The sequence below is a fragment of the Aphelocoma coerulescens genome, chromosome 30 (assembly GCF_041296385.1).
Source record: "Aphelocoma coerulescens isolate FSJ_1873_10779 chromosome 30, UR_Acoe_1.0, whole genome shotgun sequence".
Taxonomy (NCBI): Eukaryota; Metazoa; Chordata; class Aves; order Passeriformes; family Corvidae; genus Aphelocoma; species Aphelocoma coerulescens.
In genome coordinates this window covers 195,023-215,029 of record NC_091043.1, presented here as the reverse complement: position 1 = coordinate 215,029, position 20,007 = coordinate 195,023, and the positions used below count along the sequence as shown (strand labels likewise).

The 20,007-nt window shown below is 69.7% G+C and overlaps 5 protein-coding genes across 7 annotated transcripts; 3 read left to right on the top strand and 2 right to left on the bottom strand.

Moving 5' to 3' along the window:
* The first annotated feature begins 635 nt into the window (after nt 1–635).
* AP1M2 (adaptor related protein complex 1 subunit mu 2) lies at nt 636–3,815 on the top strand. Its single transcript, XM_068997893.1, has 12 exons — nt 636–740; nt 1,069–1,225; nt 1,317–1,384; nt 1,485–1,615; nt 1,686–1,833; nt 2,132–2,258; nt 2,328–2,470; nt 2,693–2,764; nt 2,839–2,997; nt 3,210–3,335; nt 3,518–3,593; nt 3,713–3,815. The coding sequence occupies exons 1-12, from the start codon at nt 699–701 to the stop codon at nt 3,733–3,735; spliced, it is 1,272 nt and encodes a 423-aa protein (XP_068853994.1). The 5' UTR covers nt 636–698; the 3' UTR covers nt 3,736–3,815.
* Nucleotides 3,816–4,060: 245 nt separating this feature from the next.
* KRI1 (KRI1 homolog) lies at nt 4,061–8,353 on the top strand. Its single transcript, XM_068997977.1, has 19 exons — nt 4,061–4,166; nt 4,346–4,422; nt 4,509–4,614; nt 4,694–4,796; nt 4,887–4,944; nt 5,057–5,106; nt 5,199–5,286; nt 5,374–5,448; nt 5,524–5,639; nt 5,716–5,830; nt 6,095–6,190; nt 6,271–6,441; nt 6,510–6,585; nt 6,669–6,751; nt 6,891–7,035; nt 7,224–7,354; nt 7,436–7,500; nt 7,585–7,680; nt 7,783–8,353. The coding sequence occupies exons 1-19, from the start codon at nt 4,085–4,087 to the stop codon at nt 8,198–8,200; spliced, it is 2,151 nt and encodes a 716-aa protein (XP_068854078.1). The 5' UTR covers nt 4,061–4,084; the 3' UTR covers nt 8,201–8,353.
* Nucleotides 8,354–8,536: 183 nt separating this feature from the next.
* Nucleotides 8,537–11,694, bottom strand: ATG4D (autophagy related 4D cysteine peptidase). 2 transcript variants are annotated; one of them, XM_068997975.1, is made up of 10 exons: nt 11,524–11,694; nt 11,131–11,214; nt 10,730–10,903; nt 10,032–10,581; nt 9,874–9,938; nt 9,393–9,745; nt 9,217–9,295; nt 9,056–9,132; nt 8,848–8,964; nt 8,537–8,778 (listed from the first exon to the last, which is right to left on the bottom strand). In XM_068997975.1, the coding sequence occupies exons 1-10, from the start codon at nt 11,672–11,674 to the stop codon at nt 8,614–8,616; spliced, it is 1,815 nt and encodes a 604-aa protein (XP_068854076.1). In that variant the 5' UTR covers nt 11,675–11,694; the 3' UTR covers nt 8,537–8,613. The 2 variants fall into 2 exon arrangements, with proteins under 2 accessions (XP_068854076.1, XP_068854077.1); XM_068997976.1 differs by lacking the exon at nt 9,874–9,938 and having other exon boundaries at nt 9,393–9,723.
* Nucleotides 11,695–12,164: 470 nt separating this feature from the next.
* KEAP1 (kelch like ECH associated protein 1) lies at nt 12,165–16,139 on the top strand. 2 transcript variants are annotated; one of them, XM_068997903.1, is made up of 6 exons: nt 12,165–12,233; nt 12,933–13,556; nt 13,745–14,424; nt 14,674–14,879; nt 15,285–15,461; nt 15,676–16,139. In XM_068997903.1, exons 2-6 carry the CDS (start codon nt 12,996–12,998, stop codon nt 15,867–15,869), a joined length of 1,818 nt encoding a protein of 605 aa, XP_068854004.1. In that variant the 5' UTR covers nt 12,165–12,233; nt 12,933–12,995; the 3' UTR covers nt 15,870–16,139. The 2 variants fall into 2 exon arrangements, with proteins under 2 accessions (XP_068854004.1, XP_068854003.1); XM_068997902.1 differs by lacking the exon at nt 12,165–12,233 and adding an exon at nt 12,255–12,315.
* Nucleotides 16,140–19,994, bottom strand: SPC24 (SPC24 component of NDC80 kinetochore complex). Its single transcript, XM_068997851.1, has 8 exons — nt 19,794–19,994; nt 18,479–19,106; nt 17,717–18,021; nt 17,123–17,294; nt 16,801–16,945; nt 16,583–16,678; nt 16,421–16,497; nt 16,140–16,339 (listed from the first exon to the last, which is right to left on the bottom strand). The coding sequence occupies exons 1-8, from the start codon at nt 19,992–19,994 to the stop codon at nt 16,188–16,190; spliced, it is 1,776 nt and encodes a 591-aa protein (XP_068853952.1). The 3' UTR covers nt 16,140–16,187.
* Between the last annotated feature and the right edge of the window lie 13 nt (nt 19,995–20,007).

Below are 20,007 nucleotides of genomic sequence, written 5' to 3'. Positions count from 1 at the left end.
CCGGCGGGACCGGAGGATGCGGGGGGGGGGGGGTCCGGGGGTCTGGAGGTGCGGGAATTCTCCAAGGTGGGGAATTTGAGGGTACAGGGACCCTCCCCGAGGGGGGATCCGGGGGTCTGGGGGCTTGGGGACCACCAGGTTGGGGGCTGCTTGGATACAGGGACCCCCCCACGGAGAGGGTCTGGGGATGCGGGGACCCCCCAGAGTGGAGGGCGCGGGGGTACAAGGACCCCCCGAGGGAGGATCCGGGGGTTTGGGGATGCAGGGGCCAGCCGGGGTGGGGATGTGATAGTTGGGGGCTGTGGAGACCCCTCCTGAGGGGATGTACGGGGCCTCTGGGGTGCAGTGACCCCCAGTGCGGGGAATCCGGGAGTCAGGGGCTGCAGGGACCCCCCAAGGTGAAGAGACCCCCAGGGTGGGGCACCCAGATACCCAGGGGTCCCACCCCCACCGCCTTTGAACCATCTCGGGGGGTCCCACCCCACGCCCCCCCACTCCAAAACTGTGGGGTTGGGCTGGAGGAGGCCGAAGCCCCCGCGGAGTGGCCGAGCCCGGGGGTCCCGCCGAGGGCCGGGGTGGGAGCCCCGCGGGGGGGCCGTGGGGCGGGACCGTCCCCTTTAAGGCCCCGCGCGCCCCTGGGCGCAGCCGCTCACCTGGGCAGGTGACGGTGCCGGAGGTGACGGTGCCGCGCGGGCGCCATGGCCGCCTCCGCCCTCTTCATCCTGGACCTCAAGGGGAAGGTGAGACCCCCGCCACCACCCCAAACCCCCCCGGGGGACACCCGCCTGACCCCTCTGGCCTTGGAGGTCAGCCGAGGTCAGTGGCGGTGACCCCCGTGACCCCGATTTTGGGGGATGGGGGTGTCCCACTTGTGAGCCCCTCCCCCGCCACGACCACCCCAAAGCCTGCCGGGGGTCACCCCGGTGTCCGGGGTGGGGGACACCCGGCTGTCCCCCCTGCCCTTGAAGGTCAGCCAAGGTCAGTGGCGGTGACCCCCGTGACCCCGAGGTGGGGTGAGCGCTTTGGGAGGGGTGTCCCCATTCCTGATCCCCCCCCGTCGCCCCACAGCCGCTGATCAGCCGCAGCTACAAGGGGGACGTGGGGCTGGGGGAGATCGAGCACTTCATGGGGGTCCTGCTGCAGCGGGAGGAGGAGGGGACCCTCACCCCCGTGCTGACCCACGGCCACGTCCACTTCCTCTGGATCAAGCACGCCAACCTTTACCGTATCCTTCGGGACCACCCCCGGATCCCACCCCGGGACCCCCCCAGCCCCGGGGACCCCCCGGCGCCCCCTTTTTCCTTAACCCCCCGCAGTGGTGGCCACCACGAAGAAGAACGGGAACGTCTCCTTGGTCTTCTCCTTCCTCTACAAGGTGGTGGAGGTGAGCTGGGGATCTCAGCGGGGGTCGGGGGGTGAGGGTCACCCCAAGCCGGGGTGTCCCCTCCCGGGGGGGTGACAGAGGCGCTGGGTGCCCCCTCCAGGTGTTCTGCGAGTACTTCAAGGAGCTGGAGGAGGAAAGCATCCGCGACAACTTCGTCATCGTCTACGAGCTGCTGGACGAGCTGATGGACTTCGGGTTCCCGCAGACCACAGACAGCAAGATCCTGCAGGAGTGAGTGTGGGGAGGGGCCCGGGGGACAGCGGGACCCCCCCAGAGCCCCCTCACACCCCCTCCGCCTCAGGTACATCACCCAGGAGGGGAACAAGCTGGACACGGGCAAGTCGCGCGTCCCCACCACGGTGACCAACGCGGTGTCCTGGCGCTCCGAGGGCATCCGGTACAAGAAGAACGAGGTGTTCATCGATGTCATCGAGTCGGTGAACCTGCTGGTGAGGGGGCACGGCGGGGAGTGGGGCTGGGTGGGGAGGGGGAGTGGGGTGGGAAAGGGATGGGGATTGGGGTGGGAAAGGGTTTAGGGTGGCTAAGGGATGGGGATTGGGGTTGGGTAGGGAAGGGGATTGGGGTGGGAAAAGGATGAGGATGGGGGTCGGGATGGGGATGGTGATCGGGATGTGACGGGGACGAGGATGGTGACGGTGACGGCGCTGGTAATGAGGACAGGGACAAGGATGGGGCTGATGATGAGGACGGAGCCGGTGCCGGTTCCGAGGCAGGCCGTGCCCGCAGGTGAGCGCCAACGGCAGCGTGGTGCTGAGTGAGGTGGTGGGCACCATCAAGCTGAAGGTTTTCCTGTCGGGAATGCCAGAGCTGCGCCTGGGCCTCAACGACCGCGTCCTCTTCGAGCTGACAGGCCGTGAGTGCCGCAGGCGGGGGGCTCAGCCCTGGCCCCCCTGCCCCTCCTGAGCCCCCCGCTCCCTCGCAGGGGGGAAGAACAAGTCGGTGGAGCTGGAGGATGTGAAGTTCCACCAGTGCGTCCGTCTGTCCCGCTTCGACAACGACCGCACCATCTCCTTCATCCCCCCCGACGGCGACTTCGAGCTCATGTCCTACCGCCTGCACACCCAGGTGGGGATGGGGACCCGGGCTGCGACCCCCGTCTGGGGGCTGGAAACCCAGTCTGGGAGTTTGGGGGCACGGTCTGAGGGGTGGGACCCTGCTCTGTGGGGCTGGGACCCCTCTCCATGTGTCCAGCACCACTGTCCATGTGGCCAGGACCCCTCCTGGAGTGGTGGGGACACCCGTGGGACCCCCAGGGGACGCCAGGGGTGACCCCTGTGCCCCACTCAGGTGAAGCCACTCATCTGGATCGAGTCCATCATCGAGAAGTTCTCCCACAGTCGGGTGGAGATCATGGTCAAGGTGAGGCCGGGGGTCCCCCCGCCCCTCAGGGACCCCCAACCGGCCCCTGACACCCCCCCGTGTGTCCCCTCCAGGCCAAGGGCCAGTTCAAGAAGCAGTCGGTGGCCAACGGGGTGGAGATCGCGGTGCCAGTGCCCAGCGACGCCGACTCCCCCAAATTCAAGACCACGGTGGGGTCAGCGCGGTACCTCCCAGAGCGGAACGTGGTCATCTGGAGCATCAAGTCCTTCCCAGTGAGCGACCCGGCCCGGGGGTCCCCCCCTGGCCCCCCAGCCCCTGGCCCCCCAGCCCGGGGTGGCCCCCATCCCCTGCCCCCTCTTCCAGGCTCTCCCCCGCTCCTTGTCCCCCCATCCTGGGCTGTCCCCCCATCCTGGGCTGTCCCCCCGTGTCCCCCCCCGTTCGGGGGTGGCTGCGGGGGTCCCCACGTGCTGGTGCGGGGTCGCAGGGGGGGAAGGAGCACCTGATGCGCGCCCACTTCGGGCTGCCCAGCGTGGAGAAGGAGGAGGAGGAGGGGCGGCCGCCCATCGCCGTCCGCTTCGAGATCCCCTACTTCACCGTCTCGGGCATCCAGGTGCCCTGGGGGGGCCAGGGGAGGGGGTCCCAGAGGGTTTGGGGACAGGATTGTGGAGGGAAGTGGGGTTTCTGGGGGGTTTGGGGTCCCTGGGAGGGGGGACGGGGGTTTTGAGGAGAGGATGGGGGGCCCCGGGGGGTTGTTGGGGTGCCCGGTGGGGGTAACTCCCCACATCCCCCCAGGTGCGGTACATGAAGATCATCGAGAAAAGCGGGTACCAGGCGCTGCCGTGGGTGCGCTACATCACCCAGAGCGGGGGTGAGTCGGGACCCCCGGGACCCCCGCCCAGGGGCCCCAGAATTCCCCAAGTACCCCCAAATCCCCCTGGGACCCCCAGCCCGGGTCCCCCCTTCCCACCTCTTCTCTGTCTCTTGCAGATTACCAGATCCGCACCAGCTGAGGGGGTCTCCCATGGACCCCCAGACCCCCATGGAGTCCCCCCCCGTCTCGGGTTCCCCCCCCCCGTGCCCACCCCCCTCCTCTGCCCCAATAAAGATGGATCTGAGCCCACCTATCCCACTGGCCTGGGGGGAGCGGAAACAGAGTGGGGGGATCCTGGCTCCCGTCTGGGGGTCCCGGGGCGAGAGGGGCGATGTGGGGGGGGGGAAATCGAGGGGTTTGGGGGGCGCAGAGCGACGCGGTGGGTCCCACCTTCTCCCTTGGGCGCCGTTGCCCTTTTAAGAGGGAGAAGGGGCGGGGCGCTCTTTGTCACGTGGCGGCGGAAGTGCCGGGCGGTCACGTGGGCGGCCATGGCGGAGCCCAAGCTCCGCGTGAACGCGGCGTTCGCGGAGCGCTACGGGCGGTACCGGCGGCGGGAGGAGCTGCAGCGCCGTGAGACACCGGGAACGGGGGAAAACGGGAGGGATCGGGCGGTACCGGCGGCGGGAGGAGCTGCAGCGCCGTGAGACACCGGGAACGGGGGGAAACGGGAGGGATCGGGGGGAGCCGGCTCCGGGCCGGGGGTGCCGCTGACTCTCCCGGTGCTGAGGGGTCCCGGTGCCCCCCGGCAGTGCGGGACCGCTATGGGGACAACGGGGACAGCGGGGACAGCGACAGCGAGAGCTCCGAGTCCAGCGGGGACGACGTGGTGAGTTGGGGGTCCCGGGGGGTCCCGGGGGGTCCCGGGGTCCCTCAGCCCTCCCGGACCCCCCTGACCTCCAGCCCCCCTCCCAGGCCCTGGACCCCCGGGAGGAGCGGGAGTTCTACCGGACCCTGGCGCTGCTGAAGACCCGGGACCCCCGGATTTACCGGGCGGACACCACGTTCTACACCCGGGAAGGTACCGGGGGGGCCGCTCTGAATCCCGGGGGGTCCCCAAAACCCGGGGGGGGCCCAAAACTCATCCCGTCCCTCACCAGAATCCGAGGAGGAGGAGGATGGGGAGGAGGAGGAGGAAGAGCGCCCATCCAAGCCGATGTTCCTGAAGGATTACGAGAGGAAGGTGGTGCTGGAGAAGGAAGGGTGAGGAGGGGGCGTTCGGGGAGGGGAGTTTGGGGGGTTTTGGGGGTTTCTGAGCCCCCCCGGGGCACCCTGACCTTCCCCTCCCCACAGCAAATACGTGGACGAGGAGGATGAGGAGGATGAAGAGGCGGCAGCCAAGCGGAGGAAGGTGAGGGGGGGGGGAGGTGGGACCCCTCTGACTCTCCCAAATCCCTGTAACCCCCCATGACCCCCCCAAAACCCTGTGACCCCCCATGACCCCCCAAATCCCTTCCCCCCAGGTCGAAGCCTCCCAGAGTTACGCGGAAGAGCAGCGGGCGCTGAAGGAGAGGTGAGGGGGGGCGTTTGGGGGTTTGGGGTGTCCTGGGGGGGGCTGTGGGATTTTGGGGGGTCCTTGGGGTGACCCCTGACCTCCCCCTGCAGTTTCCGAGCCTTTGTGGCCGACAGTGAGGAGGAGGAGGAGGAGGGAGGGGCCCTGCTCCGTCCACGGGTCCGATCCCAGGAGGAGAAGGTGAGGGGGGAGCTGGGGGACCCCGGGGGGGGTTTTGGGGTCCTGGGGGGGTTTTGGGGGTCCCCCACTGACGCTGTTTCCCCCCAGGAGCGGGAGGAGGAGCAGTACCTGCGCTGGCTGCGGGGCCAGGCCGAGGCCCCCCCGGAGCCGCTGCAGGACCTGGTGAGGGGCCGGGTGCTGGGGGGGGGGGTCCCAGGGGGAGACCCCCGGCTCTGAGCCCCCCCCCGCGCCCCCCAGGAGCCCCTGCAGAAGTTCTGGTCGGACCCGGCGCTGGAGCCGGGCGAGCGATTCCTGCGGGATTATCTCCTGGGCAGCGGCTTCCGCGAGGAGGAGGAGGAGGAGGGGGACGAGGGGTGAGCGGGACCCCAGACCCCTCCCCGTTACACCTGGACCCCCTCAGACCCCCTGTAACACCCCCGGCCTCCCCAGGACATCCCTCCCCTCCCTGGACGACTCCTCGGATGAGGGAGAGCAGTTCCTGCAGCGGCAGCAGGAATTCGAGCGCCGGCACAATTTCCGCTTCGAGGAGCCGGGAGCGGCTCAGGTGGGAAAAACAGGGGAGGGGAGGGAAATTGGGGGGTGGGGGGCAAGAATTGGGGGTGGGAGACAAAAAGGGGGGAGGGGGGAAAACGTTCATGGGGTAGGGAGGGGATTCACAGGGAGGAGTTTGGGGTGGAGTTTGGGGGTCCCTGACCCTTTCTCCCCCCATATCCAGAATTTCCCACATCCCATTCCCACTTTGGGGATGTGGGGCTGATTTTGGGGGCAGTTCTGGGGATCCCTGACCCATTCTTCGCCCCCACCCCAGATCCAGACATTCCCACGCCACATCCCCACCTCGGTGCGGCGCCGGGACGAGCGGCGCAAGGAGAAGCGGGAGCAGATCCGCGAGAGGAAGAAGAAGGTGAGGAGGATCCTGGGGGGGTTTTAGGGGATCCTGGGCGGTCCCCCGCATCCCCCTCACCCCTTTTTTCCGCCCCCCAGGATCGGGCGCGGCGCCGGGAGGAGCTGAAGCAGCTGAAGAACCTGAAACGGCAGGAGCTGGCCGCCCGCATCGCCCGCATCCGCGACGCCTCCGGCTCCGACGCCTTCGGCCTCACCGACTCCCTGCTCCAGGAGGATTTCGACCCCGCCCGCCACGACCAGCTCATGGCCGTGGGTGTCCCAGTCCCGACCCTCCCCGTGCCCCCCAGCTCCCGCTGATCCCCCTTTTTTCCCGGCAGGAATGGTTCGGGGAGGAATACTACGGCCGGGGCGAGGAGGAGAAGCCGCAGTTTGAGGAGGAGGAGGGGCTGGATGGTGAGTGGGGGGTCCTGGGGGGGGCCCTGGTCTGTCTCCCCCCGTCCTCCTGGTGTCACCGTGTCCCCCCCGCGTTCCTGCAGATGAGTGGAACTGGGACGCCTGGACGGGGCGGGAAGAGGGGGAGCCCCAGGCGGAGCCGCACTGCGAGGACCCCGACTTTGTGGTGAGGGGGATGAGGAGGAGACCCCCCCTTGGAATGAGACCCCCACCGGAGCTGAGGCCGGGCAGAACTCGGCACAGGGATGGGGGTCCCAGATCGGGGGGTGCAGTCCCCTCCCCACTGACCCCCCCCCCCCCCCCAGATGGATGCCGATTACGTCCCCGAGGCCCCCCTGGACCCCGTGGCCCCCCCAGCCCGGGCCCCCCCCGAGGTGTCCTTTGGGAAGAAGCGGCGGAAAACGAAGTTCCGGGAGGCTCTGGAGCGGGAGAAGCCCCCGTTCGACCCCGGTGAGCAACGGGACCCCAAATTCCTGAGAACCCCCAAAATCCCACCCCAAATCCTTGGGACAGCACCCCCAGGTCCCTGATACCCCCCCAAAATCCTGATCTCCCCCCAATCCCCTTGACCCTCAAACCCCTGAGTCCCCCAGAGCCCCCCGGGGCCCCCCAGACCTCCCCATGCCCCCATCCCGCAGCCTCCGGCCCCTTCGAGCAGTACCTGGACGAGTTCTACGCCCTCGACTTCGAGGACATGGTTGGGGACCTCCCCTGTCGCTTCAAGTACCGCCGGGTCCTGCCCTGCGACTTCGGCCTCACCACGGACGAGGTAAAACCCCCCAGGACCCCCCAGGCCCCCCCGGGGGCGCTGGGACCCCCAAAACCTTCCCCCCCCTCCTTTTCCCCCCAGATCCTGGCAGCCGACGACAAAGAGCTGAACCGCTGGTGCTCCCTGCGCAAGACCTGCATGTACCGGTGAGGGGGGGCCTGGGGGGGCTCGGGGGGGTCCTGGCTGCCCCCCGGGATTGAGGAGGGGCTCATGGACCCCCCCACCCCCAGCTCGGAGCAGGAGGAGCGGCAGGACCAGGCCAATTACAGCCGGCGGGCGCAGAACCTCGGGAGGAAGCACCAGATCCTGAGATCCCTCGTGGCTGAGTACGGGGGGAGTGGGTGGGTTTGGGGGGGGTCTCGAGAAGGTTTTTGGGGTGTTCACACCTCCCCCGACACCCCCCTCACCATCACACCCCCCCCCCACAGCCCCGAGGAGCCGGAGGCAGCGCCGGCGAAGCCGAAATTTGGGAAGAAACGCCGGGAGAAGAGGAAGCGTCAGGAGGAGGCGGGAAAAGGGGAGCCCCCCGCGGCCCCCCAAAATCCCGGGGCTCCCCGGCGCCGGGGGGGGGCCCCCCTGGGCGCGGCCGTGCGCTTGGGGGGCCGGGAGTTCAGCGGGAAGAGGCTGGAAGCCTTCGGCCTCAACCCCCGCAGGCTCCAGTTCCGGCAGCTCCGGCGGCAGCGGGGAAAGGAGCGGGGGGGGAAAGCTGGGGAGCCCCCAGAGAAACCTGGGAAAAACTCCGGGAGCAGCGGGAAAAACTCCGGGAGCAGCGGGAAAATGGCAGCCGTCAATGGGAAAAAACAGAAACGCCGGAAAAACGCCCCAAATCCCCAGAAAAACACCTGAAACCCTCGGAAAAACACCGGAACCACCTCAAAAATCTCCCAAAGTTCTGGAAAAACACCAGAAACCCCGAGAAAACAATGGGACCTTCCTGGAAAAGCAGTGGAACCTTCTGGGAAACCACGGGGACACTGAGCTCGATTCAAGTTCTCTTTATTTGGGGGGGGGGTGTGGCTGGGGGGGGTCCTGAGTGGAGCAATAAATAACCCCCCTCACCCTGAGCAGCCTCTGACAGTGAATTTGGGGGGGGTCCTGGAGTGTGAGGGGTCCCCAGAGCTGGGGGATCCCGGGGTGGAGGAGGGGCAGTAGTGACCCAAAGCAGCCCCAGTTTGAGGGGGGGGAGGTGCCCGCGGCCCCCCCCGAGCCGCGGCTGCAGCTCCCGGGGCCGATCCAGTGTTCGGGGGGTCCGGGGGGGCTCAGAGGAAAACGAACTCGTCGGAATTGGGTTTTTTGGGGCGTTTCCCCCGGCGGGGCAGGGAAGGGGGCGGCCCCGGGGGGGTGTCCAGGGCTTGGTCCTGAGCGTGACCCTCGGCCAGCGTGAAGATGGGATAACGCTCCGGAGCCGAGGGGGGGGCCAGCACCTGGAAAAGGGGGGATCAGCACTAGGAAAAGGGGGGGGGACACCCCAACCCCCCCCCCAAGGGACTCACCCGGGCCAGGTCCCCCCAGAGCTGCTCCAGCTCCGTCCCGCCGGCATAGAAGCCGAAGGTGCAGCTGGGATCCATCTTCCCGAAGGGCATTTTCCGCGGAAAACAGCAGTGGAAAGACTTGGGGAGGCAGCAAAAGGTTTTTTCGGGGGGGTCACAAATCACTGAGCCCCCCCGACCCCCCCAGAGCCCCTTTTTGGGGTGCACCCACCTGGAGCGGGAATTTCTCCCGGGCCGTATCCACGCTGGGCTGGCAGAGGTGCGGGTCCAGGTAGAGCAGGGAATCGCCTGGGCGGGGGCACGGAGGGGTTGGGCACCCCCGGGACCCCCGGGGACCCCCCCCGGGACCCCCCCCTCCCGCGGGATCGGCACCTTGGAAGCCGAGGAAGAAAAGCGAGTGCCGAGGTTTTCCGCCGATGATGCCGAGGCAGGAGCGGAGCTGGAGCAGCTCCTGCGGGGACGCGGAGGGGGACACGCGGTGGCACCGGGAATGGCGCCGGGATTGACTCCCCGACACCGGGGTCGCCCTCGGTCGCCCCCAGACCCACCTTGACACACTCCACGTACACGGGGTTCAGGCTCTCGCCCCCCAACCGCGCCGGCACCAGCAGGACGAGGCCGCGGCGCTGCCCCGGCGCTCCCGGCGTTCCTGATCCCGGCGTCCCGTGTCCAGAGGCTCCCGGTGCTCCCGGTGTCCCCCGTCCCGGTGTTCCTGATCCTGGTGTTCCGTGTCCAGAGGCTCCCGGTGCTCCCGGTGTCCCCTGTCCCGGTGTTCCTGATCCTGGTGTTCCGTGTCCCGAGGCTCCCGGTGTTCCCGGTGTCCCCTGTCCCGGCGCTCCCGGTCCCGCTGTTCCCCCCTCGGGGTCGCCCCGCACCAACCTAGCCACGTCCCCCTTGTAAACTACAAAAAAAAAGGGGGGGGCTGCTCATTCCCGGACCCCCCCAGGCCCCCTGGAACACCCCCAACCCCACAGGAACACCCTAAACCCCCCTGAAAACCCCCTCAATCCCCTCCGACTCCCCCCGTACCGGTGCAGTCCTGGGCCACGTAGACGGCGAGCCCGGGGGTCTCCGTGCAGGATTCCACGGCCCCCCTGAGCGGGACGGGAACGGTGGGTCCGGGGGGGTCCCGGCGTGTCCCCCCCACCCCCCACGGGGGTCCCCCGAGCCCCCCCGGCCCCGCTCACCGCAGCAGGTGCGCGGCGATGGCGGGGCCGAACCAATCCCCGGCGCTCTTCCCGAACTCCCGGCCCAGCTCCACGAGCCGGTGGATCCCGAACGGGGCGCGGGGGTGGTCGGAGAACCAGGACACGATGGCGCGGTGCCGCTGCTCCGCGTCCCGGGGGGCTCGGGGGGATCCCGGGGGGGGCCGTGTCCGTCCAGGGGGGTCCCGGAGCTTCCCCGGGGGGTCCCGTGCCTGTCCCGAGGGGTCCCGTGTCCCCCCGAGGGACTCCGCATCCATCCTGGGGCGTCCCGTATCCACCCCAGGCGGTCCCTGTCCATTCTGGGGGGGTCGCATGCATCCTGGAGGGTCCTGGGTACATCCCAGGGGGTCTCGTGTCCACCCAGGGGATCCGGTGTCCAGCCTGGGGGATCCATGTCCATCCCGGGGAACCCTCGGGCCATCCCGCGGGGGCCGTGTCCGTCCCGAGGGGTCCCGTGTCCGGCCTGGGGGGTCGCGGCTCCTCCGGGTCCCCCCCGGTTCCAGTTCCAGCAGCGCCTCCGGCCACGTCCAGTCTGGAAGGGAGTGGGGGACACTGCGGGGGGGGGGCTCGAGGAGTCCCCTCAAGGTTTTGGGGTCCCATGGAGGTTTCGGGGTCTCCCTCGGGTTTGGGGGTTTCTCCCCAGGTTCGGGGGTCTCTCTCCAGGTTCGGGGGTCCCTTACCCCGGCCCAGCAGGTGCAGCACGAGCCCCTGGCCCAGCAGCATCTGGGCGCTGCGCAGGGTGCAGCCCCAGCCGCAGTCCGTGGTCCGGGGGGTCCCGGGCAGCGCGGGGAAGCCGCTGCGGTACGTGAACCACAGGCGGGAGCAGAAATCCCGCCGGAACCGCGCCAGCTCCTCTGGGGGGAGGGAAAAGAGGGTGTGGGAGACCCCCGAGACCACCCTCAGACCCTCCCAAATCTCCTCAAATCCCCAGGGGGGGGCCGGGAATCCGGAGCAGAAATCCCGCTGGGACCGCGCCTGACGCTCGGTGTGGGATAAAAAGGGAGTGGGAGACCCCCGACCCCCCCCGAGCCCCTCTCCCGAGTCCCCCAGGCCCCCGCAGCCCCCCGGGGGTCGCGCTCACCCCCGTTCCCCGGCGCGTAGACCCTGCCCAGCAGGTACAGGGGGTCCCGCGGGCTGAAGTGGGGCCGCGGCCGCAGCGTCCATCCTGGGGGGGCAAAGGGGGGTCACAGGAGACCCCAAATCTCGGCACCCCCAAATCCGCGGGACAGCCCCGCCCCATCCCCGCGGTCCCGGGAACCGGGATCCCACCGTCCCGAGGCCCCCCGGACTCCGTCCCCCTGCCCGGCGTCCCGGTGCCGCCCCCTTCCCGCATCCCGGTGTCCCGTTCCCGCATCCCGGTGTCCCTTTCCCGGTGTCCCGGTGTCCCGGTGCCGCCCCCTTCCCGCATCCCGATGTCCCGGTGTCCCTCTGCCGGTGCCCCGGTGCCCTGCCGCTCCCGGTGTCCCGTTCCCACCGTATTTGACGCTGTTCCAGGCCGCGAGGACGCGGCCCCGCACGCGCTGCCCGCCCCGCTCGGCCCCGGGGGGGGGTCCCGGTGCCGATCCCGGTGCCGATCCCGGTGCCGGCCCCGGGGGGGGTCCCGGTGCCTCGCCCCCCCCGCTCATGGCGGCGGCGGCGCGCGCGGGGGGGCGGGGCCCCAGCGGGGGCGGGGCGAGCGGGCGTGGTCGCCACGAGTGGGCGGGGCTATGCCCAGCGAGCCCGGTGGGGGCGGGGCCAGACCGAGGGGGCGGGGCCCGGCGCGGGGACCCCGGGGACCGGGGGAGGCCCCGGAGACATTTTGGGGTCACTTTGGGGGTCTCGGGGACACCCCAGGTGAGACTGGGGGGGGGGGTCTCAGGGACATTTTGGGGTCGCAGGAACGCCCCGGGTGGCACGGGGGGGGTTGTAGGGGCATTTTGGAGCCACATCGGGAGTCGCAGGGAGTGACGGCGGCGGGGCGGGGGGGGGGTCTCAGGGACACTGCGGGGTCACAGGGACCCCCCCAGGGACACCCCCGGTGCCACCCCCGCCCCCGGGACTCTTATTGTGGCGAGGGGCGTGGCCGTGGGCGTGCCACTGACGTCACAGGGCGTGTCCGGGCTCTTATCGCGGCGGGGGCTCCGCGCGCTGCTTAGTCACGGCCCCACCCCCGCCCCCCCGGCCCCGGGGCCGCGGCATGGACCGGTGAGACCCCCAAAATATCCCCAAAACACCCCTCGGGACCCCCAAAATACCCCCCGCGACACGCCGGTACCGGCACGGACCGGTGAGATCCCCAAAATGCCCCCGAAATAGCCCCAAAATACGCCCCGGGACCCCCCAAAACAACCCCCCCGAGCCCCCTAAAATATCCCCAGGACACCCCGGGATCGGTACGAGCCGGTGAGACCCCCAAATACGCCCAAAACAAAGCCCGGGACCCCCCAAAATACCCCCCGCCACAGCTCCGGCAGCGGGGCCGCTGCGTGGGCCGTGAGATCCCCCGAAATAGCCCAAAAATGCTGCTCGGGACCCCCAAAATCCACCCTCGGACACCCCAAAATACGCGCGGGACACCCCAATCGGGGAATTGGGGGTGGGGAGACACTGGGGATCCTCCCGGGCTTCACTTTCCTCCTTGATGCCCCTCCTCAAGCCCCTTTTTCTGTCTCTCCAGATCCCCCACCCCTCAAAAGACCCCCGGACCCCTCCCCAAAGGGTCCCTATGATGCGGGGGGGGGGCTGTGCCCCCTCCCCACCCTCCGTGCCTCAGTTTCCCCCCCTCTAACCCTATTTTTCTCCCTCCCTAACCCCCCCCAACCCCATTCTCGGGAGATCCTGACGCCCACCCGACCTTCCCTGCCTCAGTTTCCCCCGTTCTAACCCTATTTTCTCCCCCCACAGCCTCTCCATCACCCCATAACCCCCCCCCCCCCAACCCGGGGGGGTCCCGGCTGCTCTCCCACCATGTCCTGCCCGTCCCCGCCGCCCCCGGAGTGTCCGGCCGAGGTGACGCCGTCCCCGTCCTCGGCGGGTCCGTCCCGGTACACGCTGTCCGAGCACCCGGGGGCTGCGCTGGCCGCCATGAACGAGCTGCGCCTCGAGGGCCACCTGTGCGACGTGACCCTGCGCGTGCGGCACCGGCGGGACGTGCCGGCCACCGAGCTGCGGGCGCACCGCGTGGTGCTGGCGGCCGCCAGCCCCGTGTTCCGAGCCATGTTCACGGCCGGGCTCCGCGAGCGAGGCCTGGCCGAGGTGCCCATCGAGGGCGTCCACCCGCGGGCCATGGAGCGCCTGGTGGAGTTCGCCTACACGGCGGCCGTGGCCGTGGGCGAGCGCTGCGTGCTGCCGCTGCTGCACGGGGCCCTCATGTACCAGGTGGACGCCGTGGTCAGGGCGTGCTGCGCCTTCCTGGGCGGGCAGCTGCACCCCAGCAACGCCATCGGCATCGCCGCGCTGGCCGAGCGCCTGGGCTGCCTGGAGCTGCAGCAGAAGGCCCGCGAGTACATCTACATGAACTTCGCTGAGGTGAGCGGGGGACTGGGGGGCTCGCCAGGAATCTGGGGACCAGCAGCGAGCACCTGAGCGGCCTCGAGCTGTGAGCTCCGTGCGGGACGAGCTCCTGTGGCCGCCCCGCTGCCGGCCGGCCTCGGGGCGCCGGTTTTTAGCTGTTTGCCGGAGTTTCCCTCAGCTTTTCCCCCCCTTTTCCCCCACAGGTCTCCAAGCAGGAGGAGTTCCTGTCGCTGTCCCACTGCCAGCTGGCCACGCTGGTCAGCCGGGACGAGCTGAACGTGCGCTGCGAGTCCGAGGTGTTCCAGGCGTGCGTGGCCTGGGTGCAGCAGGACCGGGGGGCGCGGGCGCCGTTCCTGCCGGCGCTGCTGCGCGCCGTGCGCTGCCACGCGCTCACCCCGCGCTTCCTGCGGGCGCAGCTCCGCCGCCGCCACGACCTCGGCCGCGACGCCCTGCGCTACCTGGCCCGCGTCTTCCGCGACCTGGCCCTGCACAAGCCCTCGCGGGACCCCCCCGGCAGGACCCCCAAGGTGCGGCAGCTGATCTACGCGGCCGGGGGGTACCTGCGGCGCTCGCTGAGCACGCTGGAGGCGTTCGACCCCGTGGAGGGCTCCTGGGTGCGGCTGGCGGCGCTGGAGACGCCGCGCTCGGGGCTGGGGGGCTGCGCCGTGGGGGGGCTGTTCTACGCCGTGGGGGGCAGGAACAACTCGCCCGAGGGCAACACGGACTCGGCGGCCGTGGACTGCTACAACCCCGTCAGCGGGCGGTGGTCGCCCTGCGCCCCCATGAGCGTCCCCCGCAACCGCATCGGGGTGGGCGTCATCGACGGCCTCATCTACGCCGTGGGGGGGTCCCACGGCTGCACCCACCACTGCTCGGTGGAGAGGTGGGTGAGGGGCGCGCGGGGGCGCGGGGGTGGGGCGGGAATGGGGGGGCTGGGGGCGTAAAAAGGGGCTGGGGGGGGTAAATGTGGGGCTGGGGGGGGTAAATGGGTCTTGGGAGGAGCCACATGATGGATCCAACGGGGTGGGGGGGGGGGGCTGAACCCCTTTGGGGGTCCCCTGGGGGTCTGACAGAGGGGTTTGTGTTCCTTTTGGGGGTCCCTGGGGGTCTGACCCCGTTGTGCCCCCCCCAGGTACGAGCCGGAGCGGGACGAGTGGGCGCTGGTGGCGCCGATGGGGACGCGGCGCATCGGGGTGGGGGTGGCGGTGCTGAACCGGCTCCTTTACGCCGTCGGGGGCTTCGACGGCAGCGCCCGGCTGCGCTCGGCCGAGCGGTACCACCCCGAGAGGGACAGCTGGCAGCCCATCCCCCCCATGGCCACCGTCCGCAGCGGCGCAGGTGGGGCTGGGGGCGGTCAGGGGGTGCCGGAGGGGCTTAGAGGGGTCTCAGAGGGGTTTTTGGTGGGGGGGGGGCTGAACCCACCCGCAGAGGTACTCCTGGAACGCCGTCCCTGCTGTGGTTACTGGCCAGGTGGGGCTGGGGGGGATTTAGAGGGGTTTGGGGGAGATCTGGAGGATTCTGGGGGGAGTTTGGGAGGTCCTGGAGGGGTCCCAGTGGGGTTTGGGGCTGTCTGACCCCCATGTTCCCCCCCAGGGGTCTGCACCCTCAGGCACTCTCTGTGTCAGGGTGGGGTTTTGGGGGTGCCTCTCTGGTTTTGGGTTATTTTTGGGACTCTCTGGGGGTTTCCTGGGGTGCTCTGTCGGTTTTTGGGGGTCTCTGAGCCCCCCTGTCACTCCCCCCCAGGGGTCTGTGCCCTCGGGAACTGCCTCTATGCCATGGGGGGCTACGACGGGACGCAGCAGCTCAGCAGCGCCGAGCGCTTCGAGGTGGACACCGAGACCTGGAGCTTCGTGGCTCCCATGGGACACCGCCGGAGTGCCCTGGGGGTCACGGCCTTCCGGGGCAGGATCTACGTCCTGGGTACGGGGAGGGGGCTGGGGGGGCACTGAGGGGTCCTGGGGGTTTTTTGGGAGACTCCTGGGGTCTCTCTGGGACTCTGGGAAGGGTCCTGGCATCTGTCTGGGGTTCCTGCTGCTCCTTGGGGTCTTTGGGACTTGGGGGGGGTTTCTGGAAGTCTGAGGGGTCTCTGGGGCTTTCTGGGGGGGTCCAGCCTGACCCGGTTCCTCGCTGGCAGGGGGCTACGATGGCCACTCGTTCCTGGAGTCGGTGGAGTGCTACGACCCCGAGGCCGATGCCTGGACCGAGGTGACCCCGATGCCCTCGGGGCGCAGCGGGCTGGGGGTGGCCGTCACCATGGAGCCCTGTCACCCCGAGCCCCCCCCCGAGGAGCCGCCCCCCGAGGAGCCCCCCCCGGGCGGGCCCTGCTGACCCCGGCGCCGCCGGGGGGGCCGGGGGGGCTCCGGGCGCAGCCCCACGCCCGGAATTCCGGAGTTTGCCCAACCCCCCCAAATCCATCCCCTGCCGGCGGCGGATTGAGGGGCACGAGGGGTGCAGATGTCACCGAGACCCCCCCCAGAACCTCACAGGACTTTTGCTGCGGTGCCCTCCCCGATTCCCCCACCTTCGGCCCAGGTTTTGGGGCCGTTCTGGTGATTCCCAGCTGCCGTTGGAGCGAGAATAAAGCGATTTGTGATTTAATGGGGAGGGAAGGCACTCCAGGGGTCTGCCAGGATTGGTGGGGGGGTTTCAGGGTGACAGGGGCTCCCTGGGGAGCACCGGGGGTCTCCGGGGTCTCCACTCGGTGGGCACGAGGCCCCACAGGTAATCGCTGATGAAGGTCCTCGAGTGCTGCGCTTCGTCCATGTCCAGGGGCACGGCGATGTCGGGGCCGTAGTGAACTGTGGGGGGCAAAACCCGGGGGGTCACGGGCTGGGAAGGGGTCCCAGGGGTGTTTTGGGGGTGTTTTAGGGGTCACTCACTGCCCCTGATCCGCCCCGGCCCCGCGCTGCAATCCCAGTCGATCCTGCTGATCTCGTAGTACACCTGCGCCACGTACCTGGGGTCGGGGGAGGCATTTGGGGTCTCAGCGGGGGTTTTAGGGGCCCCAGGGGGTGGGTCTGGGGGTCCCCGTCCCCACTCACACATCAGGAGGAATGCTGGGGTCCTCCTTGTCCTCCTTGTCCTCCTCCAGCTGCCTCAGCTGCTCCTGCAGCTCCTCCAGCTCCAGGCGCAGCGCCATGCGAGGGGTCAAGGGAAACGCAGCGCCCAAAAAGCCCCCCAGGACCCCAAACCCTCCCCCAGAGACATCAAATCCCGAGGGATCCCCAAGCCCCGCCGCCCCAGGACCCCCTCAGGATATTGGGTTTTGTCCTTGGCACCGCTCAGCATCCCCCGCGCCCGCTCCAGCTCCCTGTCCAGCTCCTGGCTGCGGCCCCGGAGTCGCTGGACATCGGCCTGGACTTCCTGGAAGCGCTGTAACACCTTGGCCTCGGCCTCGGCCAGATCTGGGGGGCAGCGAGGATCAGCTGGGGGGGGGTTAACCTGGGACGGGGGTGGGCAGCAAGGGGTTTGGGGGGCAGTGAAGATGTGCAGTGGGGAGGTGTTCGGGTGTCACTGGGGGGTGTTTGGGTGTTGCTGGGGGGTGTTTTGGGGTGCAATGGGGACGTTTTGGGGGCACCCACCCTTGGCGATGCCCCGGGCCTTGCTCTGTGTCTCCAGCAGCCGTGTTTCCATGCGCTCCCGGCGCTCGAGGCCGCGACGCAGCAGCTCCTCGGTGCAGCCCGAGCTCAGCTCCCGCAGCAGCTCCTGGCTCAGCTCCTCCAGCTCCTCCAGCGGGGCGGCGCCCGCGGTGGCCTGGGGACGGGGGAGACGCGGAATGGGGAAAAAAACGGGGGATGAGGGCACCGGGATTCGGTGCTGTAAAATCGAAACGGGCCTTTAAAGGATGCTCCCGTAAGGAGACGGGATAACGGGAGGAGAGGTGGGTGCGGCGCTGGGGAAGGGGGGGGGAAATGGGATGAGGGGGTGACAGGGAAAGGGGAGCACCTGGACTGGGGGGGGGTCCCCGAAGTATCGGGGGAGGGGGCGAGGGGCAGCCCCGAGGTTTGGGTGGGGAAAGGCCTCGGTTTGGGGGGGCTCAGCGGCCTGAGGGGGTGGGGGTGGCTCTGCGTGACACCCCTGGACTCCGGGACCGCGTTAATCCCCCCCTCCCCATTACCGGGGGGCACCTCCCCGCCCTCCCTCCCCGTTCCCGGGCTCATTTTTTCCCCCTTTACCATTTTTTTCCTCTCTTTGTCCCGGGGCTCCGTTCCGCGCGCTGCGTTTGAACCGGGCGGGGCGGCTCCGCGCATGCGCAGCCCCGCTCCCCCGCGCGGCGCGATGGTTCCGCCCGTCCTGCGTGACCCCGTCCGTGTCCCGCCCGCCCCGCAGCCCCGCCGCTTTGGTTCCCCCGCTCCGCTGGGTCCCGGCGCGGAGCCGCCTCCGGTGATGGCGGCGGCGGCGGCGGCGGCGGGCGGGGGGAGCCGCGGACTCTGGGGGCGTCTGGGGGACACCCGCCTCGGTGAGGGGGGTCCCGGAGGGGCTCAGGGCGACGGGAACCTCGGGGGAGAGGGACCGGGCCCTCGCGGGGGGCGGCACCGCGGGGACTCCGGTTGGGGTTTTGCCGGGGGGGTCCCAACTCCTACCAAAAGAGGGGTCTGGGGGTGCCCCTGGACCCTGAGAGGGGTTTGGGCGGGGGGGTGACCTACGACTCGAGGGGGTCCCGTTTTTCCCGGGGGGGGTCCCCAAAACCTCTCATGTGGGGCCTCTACCAGAAGGGGGGCTCTGGGGGTCCCGGGGGGGGCTCGGGGGTCTCCCCAGCCCCTCCCTCTGTCCCGCTGTGTCCCAGCCCGGCCCCAAACCGTGACTTTGGTGCGGATCCCGCACACCCCAAGGGCGACGTTCCCCTTTCCTGGGGGTCTCCCCCCGGCGCTTGACCCCCCGCCCCCCCCAATTCCCGCAGGCCGCTGGTGCCGGGCGCTGCTCCAGGATTATTCCACCTCTCTCCGCGAAGCCGCGGCCGGAGCCCGGCGCCGTCCCGCGGCCACCGCGGCCGCCCTGGGCGTCCTGGGCGTCTCGGCCGCCTTGGCCAGCTCCGTGCCGGACTTGGAGTCGCTGGAAAGCGCGGCGGTGGCGGCGGGGGCGACGCTGGGGCAGCTCCCGCCGGGCTCCCGCAGCCCCCGCGCCGAGCGCCACGTCCTGCGGCTGCTGCGGCTGCGGGAGCGCGGCCGGATCCGCGTCCGCAGCCTGGGGCTGGTGGCCGTGGCCGGGGCGTCCCCGCACGGCAGCGACCCCGCGCTCTACTCGGCGCTGTGCCCGCACCTGCGGCCGCGGCCCCGCGATTTCGGGGCGCTGCTGCTGGACGTGGGGTTCCTGGGGCGCTGGTGGCTGCTGGAGCGGGCGCTGCGCGACTGCGATGTCAACGAGGAGGAATTCCGGCACCTCCCGGAGCCGCTGCGCCGCCTCGACCCCCGCGACCTGCGCTCGGAGCGCAACGAGCGGCTCCACCGGGAGCGGCTGCGGCCCGTGGTGCTGAGCGAGGCGGAGATCGGCGGGGATGCGGCGGGGTGAGCGGCGGGAGGGACCCCCCCCCCTCCCGGCGCCGGGGTGGGCCGGTGGGGCTCGGGGCTGCGGTGAAAAGGGGCGGCTGTGACCCTCCCGCCTCGTCGAACCCATAAAAGCTTGGCTTGTGGCTCGGAGTTTTGCTCGGAGGGTTCCTGAAGTCGGCGGGATAATTCCGGGGGGCGTTTGCCCCCCAAAAAAAGAAAAAAGCCGGGGGGGGGGGGGTGGGCGCGAGCGGTGGCATCGCAGAGCCACGGCGCGGGAGTTTCGGAGGTGGAATTCTGGATGTGGGAATTTGGATGTGGAATTCTGGAGGTGGGATTTCAGGGCTGGAAATTTGGGTGTGAAATTCTGGAGGTGGGGTTTTGGATGTGGGGATTTGGATGTGGAATTCTGGAGGTGGGATTTTGGATGTGGGAATTTGGATATGAAATTCTGGAGGTGGGGTTTTGGATGTGGGGATTTGGATGTGGAATTCTGGAGGTGGGATTTCAGGGCTGGAAATTTGGATGTGGAATTCTGGAGGTGGAAATTTGGAGGTAGGATTTTTGGAGGTGGAATTTCGGAGGTTTCTGGGATTTCCTTCCCATGCTAAATCCAATCCCTCGTTCCCGTTCCCGTCCAGGAGCCCGCGGCCCGAATTTGGGTCCTGCCTCCACAATTCAATCATTTCCCGGCAAATCCTCTGGGTCTTTATTGGGGGGGGGGCTCGGACGGGGTTCGGCCGCAGGTTTTGGGGTCCCCCCGTTAAACCGCGTGCTCGGCGCTGGGGTGCAGCAGCCACCGGTCCTGGGGGTCCCCGTCCCCCGCGGGGGGCTCGGGGCCGCCTCCCCCCTCGGAGCTGCTCTTGCGGCGCAGCAGGGACAGGCGGCGGGGGCCAGGGGGGGCCCGCGGGGCGGGGTCCGGGGGGACTCCCAGGGGGTCCCCGATGTCCTCCAGCGGCTGGAACTGCATCTCCTCCTTGGCC